Source organism: Ptychodera flava, chromosome 10 (genome assembly GCF_041260155.1).
Source record: "Ptychodera flava strain L36383 chromosome 10, AS_Pfla_20210202, whole genome shotgun sequence".
NCBI classification, from domain to species: Eukaryota; Metazoa; Hemichordata; class Enteropneusta; family Ptychoderidae; genus Ptychodera; species Ptychodera flava.
Genome location: NC_091937.1, coordinates 3,208,321 through 3,231,178, shown reverse-complemented (window position 1 = coordinate 3,231,178; position 22,858 = coordinate 3,208,321). Strand labels below are relative to the sequence as shown.

The 22,858-nt window shown below is 36.4% G+C and overlaps 1 protein-coding gene across 1 annotated transcript; it reads right to left on the bottom strand.

Annotated features, from left to right (window-relative positions):
* On the bottom strand, positions 1 to 21,311 carry LOC139141765 (metal regulatory transcription factor 1-like). Its single transcript, XM_070711410.1, has 7 exons — positions 20,691 to 21,311; positions 9,713 to 9,844; positions 7,109 to 7,182; positions 6,849 to 6,943; positions 3,186 to 3,341; positions 2,723 to 2,867; positions 1 to 2,055 (listed from the first exon to the last, which is right to left on the bottom strand). Exons 1-7 carry the CDS (start codon positions 21,302 to 21,304, stop codon positions 1,346 to 1,348), a joined length of 1,926 nt encoding a protein of 641 aa, XP_070567511.1. The 5' UTR covers positions 21,305 to 21,311; the 3' UTR covers positions 1 to 1,345.
* Positions 21,312 to 22,858: the final 1,547 nt, after the last annotated feature.

The following is a 22,858-nucleotide window of genomic DNA, read 5'->3' as shown; positions in this document are numbered from 1 at the left end:
TGGTGATATTCTTCAATCTGATTCATTGGAGTATTAACTCTTTCTACTCTACATCACAGTGAAAATTTCACACTGTGAAGATGTCATATTGCCATTAAAACAGCAGGGCAATACTTTGAGGGACAATGAGCAACAAAGTGTTTCACACTGTGAAGATGTCATACTGCCATTAAAAACAGCAGGGCAATACTTTGAGGGACAATGATGTAGAAGACTGACTTAACTTAAAGGTTCGCAGATATTTTAACAATCAAGCTGCTGGGTCTAATATTCATCAAACTGAAAGAAAAATATCAGTTTCTTCCTCACTTGAATTGATGTACATGTATATCATTGTTGATATATAAATATCAAGCAGTATTGAAATTTTTGCAGTGAATGGACTTTGAAACATTATGTCACAAAAAGTGTCATTTATAATAATATATCCGTTTGAAACATATTACCCTACTATATCATTCAACATGTATCTCCTTGAAACATTATCTCACAACAGTGTCATTTTGTCAATGTTCCTGAAACATTGTGTCACCATAATGTCATTAAAATCAATCTCCATTAAACATTATGTCACTGCATGCCATTATGTCAACCCTCAATTCTCTTTCCACTAATTGCTGTGTACAATGAATCAGACATTCCAAGAAACCCCTGAAAACTAGCTAATACGAGACCCTTCTGGCATTACAGGTAGATAATTACAGATGAGGCAGAGAACCAACACCACGGCATAGCATACTATGGATCTGATGCCAAGAATAATAAGCAGTTTGAAAATGCTTGAGGGAAAATTAGACCATGAAAACATAGCAATAATAAGTAGTTCATTTGTCATAATTATTAATGAGTTTTAAATAATTTACTTCTGGTACCTTAGAGGTCAGTTTATTCAAAATACAAATACTGAAGGATTTTTCAAAACCTTACAATGCAAATGCATTGATAAAAACAGCTGCATGCCACAATAAATACAAGATAAATCGATAAATCGATATCACAGTGAATTTCCACATGATTTTATCCCTATCATTTGTCAACAACCCTTGTCAACCATGGCGATGGAATTATACAATACGCAATATTAAAGACTGAAAAGTAATGTAACTAAATGATGAATGACAAGACTTATAAAATTTAAACTTAACTACTGTTCAGAAAAAGAAGTAGAGAACATGCGAAATAAAGTTTACTATAAAAATTATAAAAAGTAGCAAAATTGTCTATAAATGCGCATTACTGATGATCACTTATGGATGAATGGTGACAGATAAAAATAGATAGGAGCAAAACAATGGGAAGAATGAGAAGTGTTACAATGTAAAGTCTAAGGAACATTTCTGAAACATTACTCTAGCTTCTTGTCATCTTCACTGGAGGGTGGTATAATGAAATCTGCATTGCTTGAAGTATTAGAGCAGGTTGTGACTGGAGCACTTGATAAGCTCAAACCAAGTGCTGTATTGATTATATTATTTGTTGAGATCGTCTGTGCCAGACGGTTGCCTGTGGTCTCTGCTTCCTGACTTTGTAAAAGGTTTGCAAGCACATCATTGGAAATGGTTTCATAGTCAGAACTAGTCAGTGTGGACGTTGACATACTATTGAGGGATTCTGTTGTGGTTATAGGTTCCTTTTGTTCAACACCGTCCTCAATTTTTACAGGAAAAATGTCTCCCTCCTCATTCCGGGTGTTCTTTTCTGTTGCATTGCCGTATTCCTGGGGCTGTGTAACATCTGATGTAGAGTGTGTATCTGGCGTGTTGACTTGAATATAATCCTGCATATTGACATTGGTCGGTGCAACTAGCAACTGTGACGGGGCTTGTACTATATTGGCTGTCAGTGGTTGTGCTACCCCTTCTGATGATAACTGTGCTACCATCTGTGTTTGAGGTTGTGTCAGGGTATCTGGCAGATTGGCTTGGATGATGAACTGCTGTCCATCAACATTTTGCAGTACCAAGGTAGCTGGAGTTGACTGGATGGTGGCTGTAGTCTGGGTTACACCACCATCGACAGCAACACCAGAAACTGTCGGGTTACTCAGATTTATACCTGCAACAAATATTTATATATTTTCATTCATTTCAAATCATTCAATTGCCAAGGGGTATTGCAAGAATATTAAATGGTGGCAATATGTAGGAATTTGTGCCAGTTTGAAAACCATACTCAGATATTCTTTGTCCAAATGGCAAAATAATCGAACTGATACATTGACTTTTTGTCAACTAGTATAAGTAGGGGACTTCCTTCAAATCATGAATTGTAAATGTATTTCTTTTTTGTTATTTACAACCCAAATGTTTACAATATTAAACAAAGCTGACAGTGAAAATACATGCACATGATGATAGGAAGCTAAAATAGGCCTTTGCACTGTCTCTTATAACAAATGCAAATGAATGCAACTAGTTCACCCAGAACTATTGCCTGTTGGATAATTGTATTTTTATGTCATGTTTGAGATAATGGAGATGCATAAACATCAATGAAGTACCAGTATGTATCAACATAATCATAAAAATAATATGACATTCAAACGGTATAAGAGAATCATTCTGAAACTGTGATCCACCCACACTTCATATATCCATACTCTGTTCTATAAATAAAATAAATCTATTTTGTATTCTCTTAGCTCTTACAGTCTATAATGTGATCTACAAACTCTTATATAAATGTGGAGTTAAGTTATGAGAGTCAACTTATCTCTCCTTACCAAGTACACTTGGTAATGTAGTTTCAGTGTGGGTACCATCAGTAGCAGAAGTTGAAGCATTGAGTGTATTCACTGCATTAGGGTCACTTTGGACCAAATACATATTGGTTAGTAACTGTTCTGGTTGCTCCAACAATCCACAGTTCTGAAATGCAAATGAAATTCATTGTAGCACATTAAATCTGTTCAAAACTAACATCCAGAAACTTCTTTGTTATGACTTTCTCACACATAATATGAAACACAGTCCATGTATCAACATAGAACACTGAGTTCATTGAAACTTACTATACACAGATATATCCTTGACATGACCAACACATGCAGAGCAATCATAATAGGTAAAACCAGTACTATATTTATATTCAAAAGATAACCTATATTCAGTATTAAAACAGTGAATTCACAATAGAAGAGTGGTTCTATTATTCTTGATATACATTCATGTAATGGATGAACTTACTAAAGTTGGCTGTATGACTTGATTTGCTGTTGTAAGTAATACCCTATTTGCCATACAGCTCTCATAGCTTGGTAAAGCTTCAACAGACGATTCTCCTGTTGTCGATGAATTGCCTTGTTCTTGTTCCTGATTGGTTTCTGGACTCTCACCATTTTTCTACGATAAAGGAATGATAGTAGATTTTATCATTACTATACATCTGACATTAAGAATAACAGAACTTTGTATGTACTAAAAAGATATTCTGATGTTCAGAGCATTCTACAAGGCCTCTTAAATGTTCATTATTGGACTATTTCATGCAGCCCATTGTACAATGGCATGAATTTGTACAAGTAGCTGCACAGACCACGAGGAGCACATCCAGGATAGTGTTCCATGCCCAGTGTTCGCGCTAGCGCTCGCCACACTCGCAAAATGTGAATAAAACTCTCATTTTGCAAAAAATTTTTGAAAGTCATTAGCCACGCTTGCGAATTGAATTTTTCGCCCCAAAATTGTTTGGACACATCGTCGGATCAATCACTCAACTACGATCGCCCCTGCACTATTATTTCTGGGTGCTGGAAGCGACCCGAATACTCCGTTCACCAGAATAGGAATGTATATATTTTAAAGGGGTGAGCAAATTCACTACCCCGAACTCACGGGCTAGCAGTTTTTACCGCCGGGCAAGTAATTTTTGGTACCTCTACTAGCCCGATGGGGTAGCATATGAAGTGTAGGAGACAGCTGAGGAGAGTAGCATTACTAGCAAAGTCGATCGGGAGCAATCGACATGTACATGCATTGCCTGCGCAGCAAAATGAACACAGAGACGGACGTTTCCGAGCCTATGTAGCTGACATGAAATTCCTCATCCAAGTTCGATTTTAAAGAACGTATGCAATTCTGGGATGAAGAAGACGAATTTCTAGGAAATTGCAGCTTGAATTTAATCTCGGAAAAAAGACAAACAAACCATACGATTTGACGTCAAGCTCCGTAAAAATTCAACTGAGGTGGGTCTACAGTACATCATGCACTGTGATTTGGCCGTAGCAGCACGCAAAAACACAGACCTTTCAAAGATAAAAATAAACAATATAGCAATGAAATTTGTTGTAGTCATGAGTGAAATGCCTCAAATAAAAGGGTCATTCATTTGGATCGTGCTGTGACACATGAAATCTCTCTTGTCAAGAAAGAAAATAATCGTCCATTGCATCGCGACGTTGAGACAACCGGACTGGCATACAGCTATGGCGGATATGACATCAAAAAGGACTCTTCTATTAGGGAAGAGGGATTGAGGATTAAAAATACCACAAATAAGTTTGGTTTTACTTGCAGTTCCGTCACTTGAACTTCCATTCTCCATTGCTTGGTTATCCTCTATTGCTTTCTTTCATCAGTAAGGTAATCTTATCAAATGCAATGGGTTTGTAAACGTTCGTGATATTTCTTAACCCCTTTCAACAAATAGTGCGCTCATCATGACCGTCCATGCTTTTGAATACAACACATGCATGTGGGAGTCAACCACCATCGTCGCATCGGACACTTCGATCGCATGACATGCTACTTTGTGTGTGCTTTGTTGTTGTTGCTGTTGTTGTTATTTCATTTATTTCTGCAATTATTACATGGGTATCAAGGAGCAGAATGCTTCCAATGCATAGGGTTATTGTATTCACAGAGAAATTCACATGGAGCTCCCGTGGTTGTAGGAAAGCACAAAAGCATAGTATTGTTATCAGATCAGGTACTGCAATGTTATATCATGTGTAAACGGTCATGCTCTACGCTAAAAAAATGACTGATTCGTATCTTCAAAGACAAGGAGAAAAAAGTCTGTGGTATTTTGCTATAGTTTTTGGTACACAAGTTTCGTAAATTTAGGTAAAAAATCTTCATGTCAGATGCAATTTTTCCCTCACATTTTGCACTGAGCTGGAGAGCAGGCAGTGAAACCACAAGTCACAGGCAGGCCAGTTGAAACTGGCTGGGCTAGCAATTTTTTTGTCTTCTTGCCCGGGGACAAGTGAGTTTATGACTAAAAAATGATTTGCTCATGAAGTGTGTTTAGAAATGTTCCAGTGACGTCCAACATTGTTTACTTTGAATAACAGAGTCACATCAGTTGCACATCTTTGTGTTTTTAGTAAAATATTTGCGTGGCTAATCAATTTTTGCTGTGGCTAATGTTTTTTTGCATGAATTAGCCACGCCAGCAGACCGTGGCTAATTTGAAAAAAATCCTAGCGTGAACACTGCATGCCTACACTGTAAATTGGAAAGACTGTCATCATTGTAGGAGAATGGTCACTTGATGCCAATTTGATGCCAATTCATAAATGCCAGATGTATTATAATCAGATTATTATGAAACAAGTCATCGTTGATGACACAGTCCCCACTTGTTAATGGGTATTTTGATTACAGGTCCTCAGAGAGGATAGAGTCCTCTTCATTAGTTCTGAGATAAAAATACTTTTGAATGAATTTGCTTGATACATGTCTGAGTTATAGTTCAGGACATGAAAAAATCGTAACAAAATGGCCGCACAGTGGCCATATTGGATCGCATCACAAAACAAATTGATGTGCATAGCTATGACCTTGTCGATGTCCTTGTACCAACTTTGAACAAAGTCGGTTGAAACATGCGGTTATGCCTGAGAAATGGCTCTGTACATGAAAAAATCGTAATAAAATGGCCGCCTGGCGGCCATATTGGATCGTATCACAAAACAGATTGACGTGCATATGTACAACATAGGTCAATGTCCTTGTACCAACTTTGAATAAAATCGGTTGAGATATGCCTGAGTTATGGCTCTGTACATGAAAAAATCGTAATAAAATGGCAGCCTGGCAGCCATTTTGGATCGTATCACAAAACAAATTGATGTGCATAGCTATGATATTTGTCAATGTCCTTGTACCAACTTTGAATAAAATCGGTTGAAACATGCCTGAGTAATGGCTCTGTACATGAAAAAATCGTAATAAAATGGCCGCCTGGCGGCCATATTGGATCGTATTACAAAACAAATTGACGTGCATATCTATGACATTGGTCAATGTCCTTGTACCAACTTTGAATAAAATCGGTTGGAACATGCCTGAGTTATGGCTCTGTACCTGAAAAAATCGTAATAAAATGGCCGCCTGGCAGCCATATTGGATCGTATCACAAAACAAATTGACGTGCATCTGTATGACATATGAAGTAATCCTTGTACCAAGTTTGAATGAAATCGCTACAGGCATCTCTGAGATATCTGCGTGAACGGACGGACGCACGCACGCGCACGCACGCACGGACGCACGGACATGACCAAACCTATAAGTCCCCCCGGACGGTGTCCGTGGGGACTAAATATAGCAAAGGATGCACTCTGACATTAGCACTGCTCATTGCTCTCTGCTTTCCATTTGGCAATACACTGCACAAATGTCCTTGTAACCTCATATTAGCATCCATTATGAGAACACAAAGCTTCATTCAAAGAAAACTTACAATTGTTCCAGAAATGCAGGCTGAAACACATGGATTTAATTCTACACATGTAATCTTCCTTTAACATCTTACAAGGGTTATAGACTCATTATGCATACACACAGTTAGATCATCCTATACTCTCACATTAAGCTGTAGATTGATTGAGTTATATGTACCTTATTCTGATGGCCTTTCAAATGACTTTTTAAACTGTATTGCGTAGTAAAGGCACGAGTGCAGCCATCTTCTTTACAAGAATACGGCTTCTCACCTGTCAAATTCAAAACAATACAAATGTTACAAACTTGCCTTTATGACACAACACTAACCAGAATATCACACATTTAAAATGAGATGTTCACTTTTTAAAATCTTTTTTTCGCTGTCAAAATGAATTGTCTGATGATATGAAGCACTGAAGGAGGGTCTTTCTTACCTGTGTGTGTACGTATATGTGTTTTTAAATGATGACTGGCAGCAAATGCTTTGCCACATGTACTGTAATTACACCTGTGAGAAAAACAGATAAACACATCATTGTGTATTCAATTATTTTCCTAGCATATCAGTAGCATATATGTATTGTTAAAATGTGGCTTAAAAACTATCACATGTGCATCTTAAAAATGTGCAATGCATGGCTTAGTATCAGTAGGAATAGTGGGAGAATATTTACAAGATATTTGAATGAATGACAAAGGAATCTGCTAGCAAGCATTAAGAAAATAAATGACACTCAGCTTTTCAAGAAACATAATACTTTTTCATTTGAATATTACTACCAGGCATGTCCTAATCTAGATTGTATTGGCTATGTACCTATCAAGCAAATACAGCAGAGTAGTCTGTTGATGAAATAATTTTGACACCTTTTTATTTATACACAACAACTTAATTTAATAGTTTCCTGTTGTATGACAATGGTTATTCCATTAAAATATTCAAACATCTGTCTTTTACTTTACATATAGTACTGGTATCTGTGCTACAAAGCTACAAATCTTCATGAAATGTGGTCACAGGTTTTATAACACAACCTTCAAACATAAAAAACCTTTATTAAACTCTGCAAATTCTGTACAAAAATAGCAATTTCTTTGCTAGAATAAATGACAAAAGTATTTTCCCACTCTATTTTATTTTGTTCCGTTGATGACTCCAGCTCAAAATTTGGTGTAGTTTATGCTGACTTTTTTAGAAATCCAAGAGTTGAGACATCAAATGTCCTTGTCAATTGTGCCTTACTTCAAATACAATCCTAACCATCTGTTGTGTAACCTAACACACTGATACACATATGCAGATCTGTTTTGTAACGCAGAAAATTTATGAGATGGCAGTGATCAAATTTTAGTGTATTTATCATCTATTTATGCTGTCATTCAATATGTCAATGTTTTGGCTTTTAGTGTAGAAGTATTCCTACTTCATAGTATATTCTTGAATATGTGCAATATTTACTGGGTTTTTTTTCCCACAGAACAGAAATATACATGGTATCAAGGCTTGTCAAGCAGCTAAGTTCAAAGCTCAGTGACCCACATCTTCTATTGATTTGAATACAATAGGTTCCATGATAAAAAGGAATTGAGTACTTGACATTTGGTCATATCTAGTGACATCAATCTACAAAATGAATATGATTATTGACATTTATCACTATCTCTTATGGCCATCTAGTTAGTTATTGCCCCTGTTCATCAATGTGAATATAGTATTCAACATTTCATTTTACGATTAGTACCAGTGGGTTCAACATATCTTTGACAAACGTTCAGGCACAACTATTGAAAATGCTGTCCTCTATGCATTGCCCCTGTGAGAATAATGCTGGTACAAAAGAATTACAGGTAACGTTGGCAAGTACAATGCAGTACATGTTTCAGTAGATGTTGATGCAAAATTGTTACAAATACTGTTGTGTAACTATTCCATAGATGAAAATAGTCTTGTAGTATGGCGAATGAATATCAGTACAATATCCATCGCATATACAATTGAATGATTGCGATAATCACTAATACCGGTATACTTTTTCATGACAGCACAAAATAAACTATCAATTATTTTACCAATTTCCCACATGTAATTGCATCAATTTAATTTGACACCACCTGCATAATTAGAGATCGCTACGTACGTTGACAGCATAATTGAACAGCTATCAAAAACATGCATACAACCCTAACAAAGTAATAGTTGGTTCATCTGAATAATGGTGCAAAGACGTTGAATTCTAAGATGACTGCAAAATATACATATACAATGTAGCAAGAACAGAAGAGACCACAGCTTAAACTTGTACCAATGCATAATAACTTCCCACAATTTTTTCAGTTATACCATATTTGTTCAATTCTAAGACCCCCTTTCCAGAACCAAAGGTGAGGAAAAAGATGTGGGGGTCTTATACAAGGATGTCACCACTGAATGGAAAATTGCTGTTAATTTATGCTAATTAATGTAAGGTTTTGCCGTCGAATACAAATACATAGGCAAAACCTGGAGCTCATGTACTACAGCTATCTCCACATGTGATTTTACAAACAGCTAAAATGTTGAAGCATCGGCTGGTCGAGATGAAAGCTTGCTCCTCAAATTTGCTTACAATTTGACGAATTGAATTTTTGCGAAGTTTTTTATTACTTGTAACATTAACCAAAATGTCTCTCTCATAAGACTTCAAAAGCATGACCGTGAACATCTGGAGGTCTTATAAACGAACTAACAACTATTTACGAAGTGATTAAATGATCAAAGAAAAAAGCTGTTTTTGTTCTGATGACATTCTGACTCCTTTAATCGTCTGTCATCTGACACACCAAGAAACTTAACCAGCAAATTCTTTCCAAACGCACTTAAGCTTAATTGCTGATTTCAAATTTATGTCAAAACTGGTCATAGCGATCTCTCTTAACTGTTAATATTGCCAGGCAGTGCTATACAGTAATAGGATCATCTTACAAAATCAAATTATATTTACTAAATTTTCAGGACAGAAATGATGATACAGTGGCATTGTTCCAGTGATTCTCCTTACCTATACGGTTTTTCACCCGTGTGTGTCCTGACATGCTTTCTAAGATCACTTAGTGTTGTAAAATATTTTGTACAACCATCGGAATCACAGTTGAAGGTTTCACCTGAATGTAGTCTCTTGTGTGCCTTTAACCTATGGAAAGAAAAAATGCTGATTTAAAAATCTGTGAAAACAATTTGACATGATACACTCAAGCATGGTTATATCAACACACAATTCCATCTTGTATCCCTCGTCATTATGCTGATCAGCTGTGTAGTGTTTGTATGAATATTTTAAGTACATTACTCTCCTGTAGAGAAAGTGATTGATTGTTCTTTCACTTTGCATCATTCATCATTATTCCTGTTCCCTAGAAATCACTCTACATGCCTGAATGACTATCAACCAGACACATTTACATTAGTCATTATGCAATGCTTTAAAGGTCTTATCTTGCTATATAGCCAGTCAGTACTGCCCAAATCCCTGCACTCATACTAGTTTGCCTATCATGCAATTACTCTCTTGAAGATATAGTGCAGTTTTCTCTCATCTAGATAATCATAATTCGTATGTTAGCATGCACTTTTTAAAGACTAGTTTCTACTATTAATACAATATTCATTCAAAAATTAGTTTCTCAGCTGTCTGACCTAGGAACAAAATCTTCATATGAGTAGATTTTCAGCTTTGAACCTCTAACACACAGACACTCACAGGTCAAGATTAATAATCACATTTCCTCTTCAAGTCTATAACCCATTCCAGTACAATCCCTCATCAGACAAAGGGTTGTTATATAAAGCATTTGTTTTCATTGCTCCCAGTTTAGTGTTTTTGAATCCCATTTTTACTCTGATTTTCGACTTTAAATTGTTACTATTAGGGTGATTTTTTATGAAGGAAATGTTACTATGAAATTTGGAGATGACACTTCAGCTATTGGGTTGGTGTGCAGCAGTAATGATGAATCAAGCTACAGTAGCGAAATTGATAACTTGGTTAAAATGGTAAGAAATACACATTCTTGATCTCAAAATGAGTCGGCTTTATTGATTTTATTGAGTCAGTCAGCCGATTATTTATATTATCATTCAAAGAAGTGAGGTTGTAATTGTGTCTATTTTTAAATGGAGTACCTGGAATTTAACTTTCAAATATGTCATTTTGACAAACAAATACCATGTCATGTACAGAGTCCAAAACAATGAAAGCTCAACAGGCTGAGATAGGTATAGAAATTTGGAGTCAGTTTCATCATTTTAATCAATTTTTACCACATTGTTTATATTAAGAGTACCTTATCAAATCTTGGTTTGAAAATATTACTGTAGAGAGTTGCATTCACCAGTAAATGTTGTTAGTATTGCATAGAGGATCACTGGTTCAGATATACATTCCCTTCAATCAATTCACTGATCTTGGACAATATGTAAATTCAAATCTCAAAGTATTTTGAAGTTTTACCACTTTGGATGGCACTATTAGTGCATTGGAAAAAAACTTGGGGCATTTTAACAAATATCATTTTCCACATGCCATTTTGATCTCTTGGAGTCAATTTAGGATTTTATAGAAATTTCTTGACATGTAATACCAGTATGAAATTTTCTTATGAGAGAATTTGGTTAGCTTATCAGGCAATGTTACTGACAACCACTGTATAACGTCATCTGTCAAATACATTTACCGCACATATAATACTGTGTGGTGACTTCACAGAATTTAACCCAATATCCTAACAGGCCTGTTACTTTCTCATCTGCCGAGCCAGTAAACAGTAGTATTGAGCCAAAACAAATACGTATTTTTGGCATGACACATTGTACATGTATATTATAGCAGGTTTCAGTCTGCAAAAATCATGTTTACATTATCTGTTTTCATGGCCCTTAAAATGTTCAAGCATAGACTCATAGGTTCAAATATTTATTAAGATGTACAATATGGTACACATTGCAAATCTAACTGATTTCAACCAACTTGACCTGATGGCGACATATGGAACTTGGCAGCATAAGGATTAAGAACAACTTTATCTACAGGGTTGGAATCAAGATTATAATTGGGCATATTTCACACTTTGTTGTTTGAACAAATGCCCTATAAATGGCGATTATCCTGCATTACATGTTAGGACCCACATGTATTGACACTGCTAAAATCAAAAGAACGGACTATGCTGGAAACAAATCTCTAAATTTAAAAATTTAAAAACAATTTACTTCAGTTTTACCACTTGAGATTTTGAAAACACAGCCATGAAAGCAATGACTGGAAAAGGAACTGTAATACACAGATCACTCCTAAGTTAACTGCTAACCATTCAGAATACTGATATTACAGTAAATTAGACATCTATGATGAATACTAATGCTACTTGGGAATTTGCATAGAAATAAGGATATATGCCTGTAAATTATTCTGAGAATTAAAGGCTGACATCGGATGAACAGTAGAATATTCTCTAATGAATAATGTATTTTTTATGGGATATGGGAAAAACTGACCTATATGAAAATGAAAGCTACCGTAGTGTCTGACCTTGGTTGATGATGAAATCATAAAATTTCACAGTACTGTACAAGTACCCATATGTACACAATATAATCTTCAGAAAGTGTCACAGATCATCAAATTTTTGTTAGATATCTATGTTGGTGAGAAATTTCCATTCAATAAAATTTGTAAAATTGTATGTATATTTGTACCTGACCTCGGTAAATGGGAGATACATGTACATAATGCAATAAGACTTTAAAAGGGTAACTTTCAAGTGCTGGTAACTTCAGATCCCTCTGGCATAATTCACATTTGATTAAACATTTTGGGGAATCTTGACTAACTGCATTTTCATCCCATTTTAGGGGGATAGTTTTACATGTATTTGCTTTTTGTTTCCATCTTAACTTTGGTACAAATTTACAACACATTGGCTGCATACACTTATTAAATCATCAGTGGGCTGTCTACTGTTAGTTGTTATCCTTACAGCAGCAATTATGAGAAAATGCCAACTGATGATCTGGGAATACACTTTATACAACCATATATCTGTATTAATATTTTCAAACAGAATCAACGATGTAGGCCGGGGCTAAAGATAATATTGATAGCTATATGGATTCAAAAATGTACCTAACTGCAAGAGTTTAACCATAGCATCTACTTGTTACATTTGATATGTACATTACACGGGCCCCACATTTTTTCATCTGACTCATTTTGTTAGTATTTTTATCCCATGGTATGTCATAAATGCTGTTATATGAGCCTGACCTTAAAATATCAAACGAATGATACTGCTGGTAATATATATATATATATATATATATAATATAATATATATATATATATATATATATACACACACAGTAAATAAATATTTTCAGTTACTTGGTGGTTCTACATCCATGAACTAATATAACCAATCTTTTAATCTTTCACTCAAAACTGAAACTGAAACTATATTTCCTAATCCCAGAAGACAGTAAGTTGATGTGTTGTTCCTAATCAATGGCTGCCATAAAACTCACTGGGAATTTGGAGATGAATGACAAATATGATAACCTCCAAATTGTTTGAATCCTCATGACATAGATATATTGCAAATTTCAATGGAAGACTGTTGTGAGTGTGCTGATAACCCCTGAACCCTTGGTCAGTACATTATTGAAATAGTCCTGATTTCTTTATCTCACATGCAAATGTAACCTATGTTCTCAATCACAAGGTAAACCACAGTCCCTTTATCTATAGAGGGACCATGGGTAAATATTAATTATTCTATGTACTGTGCAGTGGAAAAATCCTTTTTCAGATGCATATGCAACAATATGGTATAATCATGAAAGGTACCGTAACTGGATTGAAATCATTAATACAGATTACACAGTGATGCTGGACTATTTTAGTTACACAAATATCATATCTGCCATTATTGCAATTTCTCATCATCAAAAGTATTAACAGTATCACATAAGTATAGAATCAAGAGATGAACTGATATTCCAAACATAAGTAGGCAATTCAATGATAGTCTCGCTTCCAGACCGCGTCGCTTCGCCAGTGCAAAGTGCGCCGCTGGCGGTAGGAACATGAAGTAATTTTTCCACTGGCTGGGCGACGGGGTCTGGAGACTACTGACTTCCGCATTCCAAGATATTTATACCCACCAATCACATGGCTCAATCGACAACCACGACAACAGGCAAACTTTGATGCATATCAATAGAAGGAGGGGCTTGTAAAAATATCTACCAACAACTATGAGGAACTTCTATGACTGACAACGTCAATAAGCTCGACTACGCAATGATATGACATACATAAAAGGATTCCCTCGGATTCCCCAAACGACGCACTGGGCATTCACAGTACGCGGACGTGCGTAAATTCAACTGGCGAAAATGGGGCTGACAGCCGAACTTAGGAAAGCAATCGATTGTGGCAAAGAAAAATTAGCCATAGAATGCCTGAAAGACGAGCAAATTGAAGCAATTGCAGCTTTTCTATGGGGGGGGGGGGGATGACGTCTTCGTAAACTTGCCAACTGGGTACGGGAAGTCTGTTGGCTGTTGTCTTCACATGCTCTCCGTATATTTTCACGGGAGTTTCAGCATGGTCACTGTCTACAGAGTACATTTGCCCCGGACATTTGCGACGAGCTCGATGTTGACTATCGCATATTGAAAACACATGCATTTGTCTTGGTTTTTCGGATTGAATATTCAAGTAGGTCAAGGGTCATATTTAAATTTGGTTCTCCGCCCGTCCTGATGCGTCATCACAGTGGAATGCAGTGGTAGTCACCAGACCCTCGTCGCTTCGCGACTCGAAGCTCGTCGCTCCGCGACTCGCCATGTCCTACCGCCAGCGGCGCACTTTGCAGTGGCGAAGCGACGAGGTCTGGTAAACGAGACTAATTCAAAGACTAAATTTGATGTTTAATTTAACCAAGTTCTCCTGTAGTATTTTACAGACTTTCAATGTCACACAACTGTCTAACCTGGATAGCACACTGAATAACAATACTGAAATAACAAAGCATTTCAATGAATAAGAATAAATTACAAACTAGGGATGTCTGACAGGAAGTCCTTAACAACTCTGATTGACTTCGTTATCACAATAGCAAGCATTAAGCAGCGTCCATCACAGAGAAGGCTTACCAACATTCACTATTCACTACCTTCATGTTTGACAAAGTGCACCACAGTCATTGTGATGTAATGTGATGTGATGTGATAACAGACAGACAAACAGAGATACGTTACGTAGGCTGTTTCTCCTACTTGCATCATGACCTCAGAGAAAATAAACAGGGTAATGATTAAGGGGAAACATCTCAAAACGATAATGACCACAGCTGATTTTTCCATAGTCTGTAAACTGATCTTTGCACCAACAAGCAAATCATTACAAAAACGCTTGTGAACAATGTTTTGGTACATATGAACGCCGTTATTAACAGTGTCATAGCTCCATTTCCAGAATGTTCCTTCACAATCCATCATGGATTGAGCAAAGTAATATCAATGCTGCAATGCTGTCATCACAGCTGTGATCTACATATAGAGTAGTATGGCATCCTATATGACAGGGTACTGGTACATATACATGGATTGAACGATTGAACTATCTGTGTAAAATAGGCTGCAATTCAAACATGACATCATTCCTGGGATCTGTAAAGGTTTTCATTTACAACATGTCAGAAGACCATGAAATCATGGGGACCTGTTGTGACATCAGTATGACCATTATGCTCTTGGGTTGCAAGAACTTTCCATGCCAGAGTCTGAAACACACCGATTAGCTTATTAAATGATAAATATGAATAAGTTCAAAGCATTAAAATGTATTCTACGATTTGGTTTGGAAATCAGTCAATCATATATTGTCACCTGATTCCTCTAAATTATAAATATCAATTTTATTACAGTTGTGGTAGTATTTTACATATTCAAAAAAGGGGCAAGAACTCCTGGATCAATGGGGTCATAATATTAATTGTATACCCTCTTTGCTGTACTGTACATTATACAGTAGTATGGTTTATTTAAGATTTCAATGAAAAGATATTAAACAGTAAATAAACCATATGGCAGTTTAAAATACAGTACAGCAAAGAGGGTATTCCGTACTGTCAATAGCAAAATAAAGGAAGAGGAAGGTATCAGTGCAATGTTTAACTGAGTCTGTACAACCCAGGTACATGTATTTTTAACTGTATTCAATGCGTGTACGTAGCGTCCAACCAATTTATTGAAAATTGAAAATTGAAATCACCTTCAACATGCAATTTTCATTTGAATGAAATAACAACCAATTTTTAATATTCGTTTTTGCAGACAAAATTTTTATTTTACCGATTTTTTGGTACGGTTTTCGCGGCCAATCAAATCCGAAAAATATTAAACAGCCTTTTGGCATAGAAAGCAACATTTGAAATGTTTCAAATCGAAAATTATTTTTCATTTTTATCTTCGTTAAAAAAAAAGATTGACGGCCCGTTTTAAATAAAGCTTCTGCTATTTCATTATTAGTGAAACATAATTCTGCTTCGCCTTCTTTATATTTTGAATCCAAAAGCAATTTTCAGTAAACACAAATTAAGCTTTAATCAATTAATTGTGTTTCATTCATAAGATTTGAAGACACAAGTTCGGGTTTACTTTTATTGAACGTTCCTTGTTTCATATTTTGATTTTAATTCATTTTTTAAAAATGATGTTGCCATTCTCAACAAAGCATAAAAATAACTTCAAGTCTTCAACTTTATTCTATCTTAACATAACAAAAATGGTATTTCTTCAAATTTTTGTAAAATATAAAATATAGGATAATTTTGACATTTGAAGGAGAACAAAAATGATGAGAATCGAAATTCGTTGATACTAAATCATGTTCAACTAATTTAAAATGAATTCGCTGTTCATTTTGTTACTTTCGAAAATTGAAAATTGAAAATGGTAAGTTTCAACCATTTTCATTTTTTTGAAAATGGTCGAAAAACGACTTACATGTTACTTCAATTTCTTTGCTGTTCCTGGCCCTCTACCGGCCAGTGGGCGAGCAGCGATGCGTGCGAGATTTTCGGCTTCCGTCAACGCAAGAACTGCGGTAAATTAAAATGTAGTTGTCTTCCTTAGTCTCTGAAGAGTTTATGCGGCAAATGGTTGTTTTTGAAGGTAAAACACACCGCGAGATAGCATGTACTTTGAAAGACTTGTTTCCTGATCATAATCTGTCAGGATTAAGCGAGAGATCAGTGCGCAGATTTTGTGAAATACATGAAATCAAGCGACGCCACACTACACGCCGAACAATGACCAATGATCAGTACAACATATACTGTTAACATAACGAGCACTAGTAACGCTCAAAATATGCCCTTAAACAAAAATCCTTATAAGCGTCTAGAAACTCCTGTCGATGCTGGGTCATGTTATAATATGACACCACACACCGGATCGCTCACTACAGTCAGTCAATAGAGTGGCTAACTCTCTGAACTCTCTCAATAACGAATCTGGCTTCTCCTCCTCGAGGACGAAGATGACTTCATCACACAACCAAGCGGAGGGGATACAAAACAAGAGAGCGACTGATGAAGGAACCCCATTTTTGGTTCCGAAACACCGTTAAGACGAATCACTCAATCAACAAACCGGTTTACCGGGAACTCAGATTCCATGACTAGGGTATAATTCACGTGCCGCGTGCCAGGGACTCGTGAGAAATTGTAGGGAGGGAGGGCTTAATTAAAAAGAGTATACGGAATCTAGGAATTGCGTTAGTTTATACATGCCCGTAGTATATTCAGGCAACACCACAATACCCATCTCAACACTACCTTTGTTGCGCCAAACTTACATAAGTCGGGGATTGAAATTGATTAGATGGAATAAAGTCTTTAGAGTTTGACCAATTTCGACACCTCTACATGCAGAGTCTCTGGTAAGCGTCACAGTGGTTAACTGGAAGTACATTTGTTTACGCATGGAGGTATAAAGTGAGAGTCGTCTTTTGCCCGTGATTAGGACACCAAGACTGGCCAAGACTGTATGGTGTTTCGAAAATCAATGTTGACCTGGCCTGACACGAGTATGCCTATCGCGTTCATGTTAGGCCTGCCCGCAGCCTATGTGTTGTGGTGGGACTGTGGTTTACTTGCACGCGTGCGAAATACAGCGTTTTGGTAACATTTTGATTGATATAAGTTGGCAGGATGGTGGACTTGTCCACAAAATAAACCTGTTTGCAACGTTTTTATTGATACCTGTCAATAGGCCTACGCCCATACCAGTCAGAGTTCGATAGACACCATAGGACCTAGATATTTGCAATATAGCAACCTTAACATATGGTCTACAAAATCGATGTACGGAATTTTGATTGATCAATTTTTAATGTTACAAATTTACGTGCAGTGTGATTTTGAAAAATACTGGCCTCCCTCCCTATAATTTCTCTTGAGTCCCTTTCTGCATATGCACGCTGGTCATTCGCTGGTCCCCAGTTCATGCATTTAGAAGGCGGCGTTGAAGCCCGAATGTTGATTTGTTCATGAAAATTAATCAATGAATTAAATTGGAGTGAAAATTCACCTACTTCTGGCTCGCGGCGCGTGGCACGTGGCACGTGAATTAGGCTTTTACCCTAGCTCTGCATGGCAGGGCTGTGTGTTACCGGCGTTACACGGCCTCCAACCACATGTGGTGGGAGGCCGTGTAACGCCGGTAACACACAGCCCTGCCATGCAGAGCTAGGCTTACCCCGATTCACCGGTGTCTCGCCATGTATTCCACTCAAAATAAATGCAATGATCCTTTTATTCACCACATCGTAATACTAAACAATTTTGGTAGAGCCGATGTGTGGAGTAGTCCTACGAGTACGCCGTGGGAGGCGGCGTAGCCAAAGCCGGACACTCTCGCCATACTCGTAGGGCCAATGTTTAGAGTTGCCCTCAATTTCCTTTATATCGTCTTCGGTGGCCAGTCTTCCGCAGCACATGCAGTGAGCGCGGGAACAAGTATGCGTTGCGGAAACTGGAAGTCTCGTACGCATTGATGCTGCTCACCCACTGGCCGGTAGAGGGCCGGGAACAGCAATTCAAATGAGTCGTCTTTCGACCATTTTCAAAAAAATGAAAAAGGTTGAAACTTACAATTTTCAATTTTCAATTTCTAATTTTCGCACGCACCAAAGTAAAATTGCAAATTCCTCTTAAATCGGTAAGACATGATTTTATTTCAAAGAGTTTCCTTTCTCTTCATTTCGTTTTTCATCAAATACGTACAATGTCCCGTAATAAATTTTACGAATCTTGAAAATAGTACTATTTTTTTATTTTAAGATCAGGTAATATTTTGATACTGGTAATGATTTTTTTGTTTTGTTGAAAATGAAAACATCATTTTAGGATACAAATTATGATATGAAAACAAGCAACTTTCCTTAAAAATAATCCAGAACACGTGATTTTGAAATTTAAGAAATAAAATAGAATTAATAGATTAAATTTCATTTTGTTTTCACTGATAATTGCATTTCGGATTTTATAATATGAACAAGGCGAAACAGAGTTATATTTCATTAACAACCAAATAATAGAAGCTTTATTAAAATTGGTCTGTCAATTGGTATTTTCAATTAAGATGAATATGGAAAATGAAATTCTATTTCAATCATTAAAATAACCCTTTTTGTGCTAAAATGCATTTTAATATTTTTGAGAATTGATTGGCCGCGAAAACCGTACCAAAAATCGGTAAAATAAAAAATTTGTCAGAAATAACGAATATTAAAAATTGGTTGTTATTTCATTCAAATTAAAATTGCATTTTGAAGGTGATTTCAATTTTCAATTTTCAATAAATTGGTTGGACGCTACGTACACGTATTTTTAACTGTATTCAGCTCCATTGTATGACTGCAATGAACATAAAGACAAATTCTCGAGAAGTTATCTGTATAAGAAAGAGTTTTATGATTAGGCTTAGTATTGTGCATTGTCTTGAGCACTAGTACCAGATATGCTTTTGAAACAGTAATATTTCTGAAAGACTTGGCCATACCTCATTCTATACTTATGACAATCAACAGGAACAAATCAGGTTCTGAAACATAACCCTATCTGAATAATAAACTTCAAGTTGACAATAACATGATGCTGTGTCATAGGATTTATCTCCTGAAGAAGCTGAGGCCAATGCCATTTGTTTCAAATTTTGATATAGCTAACATCAGTGACTAAGGCCTTTAGACCTGTCGATCATTGTTGAATATAATAACTGGCAAGAAAATAAAGATGTTGATGTGAAAAATGATGCACCATTATTATTGTACCCTGTCAAAGTTATTTAAAATGTCAGATGTGGTTTTCTCCAGTCGATGGAGTTGTGCCATGTACTCCATGCGGTGAGAGAATGTACACATTCTATAGAACTTGTGGCCACCACAGGTTCTGAAGTTCGAAGCCATATAGCAGCCTAGTCAAAAAAAGAAGGCGTTCAGTAGAAATTAATGGCAAAAACTTGCCAGACCACAAGCTAGTCAGTGTGGCACAACAAGTGCCAGTCTCTGGGGAAACTATAAGTGAAGGAACTTTAATCTAACTTCCATTTCTGACTAGGTGAAAGTTAAAGTTAGGGGTGTAACACTTATCCTGAAATGATCTCCCTGACATCATGAACAGAATGTTTGGTTACTACTTCCTTCCATGACCACTTGTTCTATGTGACTAAAATATACCACTAAAATATGATCTACATCACGATCCTGTCTACAGCATGATCACTTGATCAATGTCAAGCTGTTGAAAAGCTATGAGAAAAAAATATTTTCACTGAAAAAACTATCTGAGAAAAAATTACTGTTACATTCATTAAATGAATATTCAGTGCAAAGCACGGACATCGTCATGATCGAGAGCCGCACTTTCTCTACAGACGAATTTTACCTTGATCAGAACGTGTGAATCACTTACCTGTATAAGGTGTTGAACGATTTGTTGCACTCCTGTTGTTCACACGAAAACGGTTTCTCGTTCGTGTGCACTCGGACATGAATTTTTAAACTGTAAGAGGTAAGAAATGCCTTTCCACATCCTGATTGAGAACACACAAAACTGTACTCTCCCTTATGCGTTTTCTGGTGTGTTTTTAAATTTCCCGCTGTACTGTAAGTTCGAGTACAGCCTTGGTAGCTGCATCGGTAACGTTTTATTTCTTTTGTTTTGGTCTCCGGATCACTGGTTTCAAGCGTCAAGGTAGCTCCACCAATATCATCCGGCATAACATTTCCTGACGTACTTATCTGCATGTGAATCTGATCGGGTGAAATCGTGTGGTGAATAAAATCTCCCGTTTCGCCAGTCCCAAGAACGTCAGTTTCCGCCATTATACTAGAACCATCTTCGTCCACACGGTTATTGGATCCGACTCCTTCGATAAATATTTGAGTCTGATCAAACTCTGTCGATACATAATCTTCTCCATTTTCAACCGTTTCCTCCACATTTAACTCTTCTTCGCCTCGGCTTTCGGTATCGTCGGCAAAATTTGTGCCGGGTTGCGACAGGACATCCTTCTCGTCCGCCATGTTGGAAGTGTTGAGCGCTTGACAATGACAATAGACTCTTATTCTCAGTCTGACAATACGTCTCTCAGCTTCCCTTTGCTCATGTCGATAGAAAGGATGATCTTTGTTTCTTCAGTATTTGTATCCCTCAAGTATTTTATTATTGAAGGTGTATCAATCTAAAAAATACTTTGCAATTTTAAACCGGTATATTTTGTTTGTGACAACCAAACGAACAACTGAAAATAGAGCAATATATATTTTCTTTGTTTGCATAATCATGGTGATGTCATGGAAATCACAGATTCCCAGTTGTCTCTATCGAAGCGCAAACAAAGATACAAAGAAGGCGTATGAAACTCGTCGTGCTCTGTGTTGTTGTTGAGTATGATTTCCGAAGTATGTTTTTTCGGCAGCTGTTGTATAAGGACATGGCTGTCTATATTTAGATTATTTATACCACAGGCACCACCGTAGTTGACAGCGCTTTTTTATAGAGTAGTAAAAGCGCTGTCAACTATGCCTGTGCCAGGCTGTGGTTGAAACGACTGCCCGTGCCCATTGCATTGCCGATCGGAACATTTTGTCCACTTAGGCTGAGGCGGGTTGGGGTTGTAGAGGGGGACTTGAAGTTACTCTTTTGGGTAAAAGGGGCCCTTGGGATCTCCAAATATTTGGTTCCGTATTCAAATTTCCAGATTCAATACTTTGGCAGGTAATTCAGTAAACATGAATGAATGTCGTTTTTAACAGCTCACATTTGGTACATGTACATGGTGGCCAGGGAGGAAAACAAATAAATTAATCAATAAACAAACAAAATATAAACAAACACAAACAAGCGTACAAATAAATAAATAATAAACACCGACAAATAAACAAATAGATAAACAAACATACAATATCATAGAACATGGAATAGATAAACATACAAACAAATAAACAAACAAATGTATACACACATGCATATATATATATATATATATATATATATATATATATATATATATATATATATATATATATATATATATATATAACGTATGTGTGTGTGATTGTTAGAGACAACAGCATATTGAAAAAAGATTGAAATTATGTGTGGCAGGAAAAAAAAATCACTGGCCATGTTATGACGTTGGCAGCCATTGAGTCCCATCCCTTGGGGAAGTACATGAAGTATAGGAGTAGTAGTACTGCCGTCACATGTTGATATGTTGCATGAGCTGTTCAGTCAATCACTTCAATCTTTTTCCAATATGCTGTGTCTCTTACACACACACATACACACACACACACACATATATATATATATATATATATATATATATATATATATATATATATATATATATATATATATATATGTATGTCATAGTATACATTTGTCTATTTATTTGTTTGTATGTTTATTCACTCAACGTTCTGTGATATTGTATGTTTGTATGTTTTTTCATCTACTTGTTTGTTTGTCTATGTGATTATATTTTTGGTTTATTTGTTTATTTATTTGTTTGTTTGTTTGTTTTCCTCCCTGGCCACCCTGTGTGTATACTAAATTACTATGATATCTGGTAG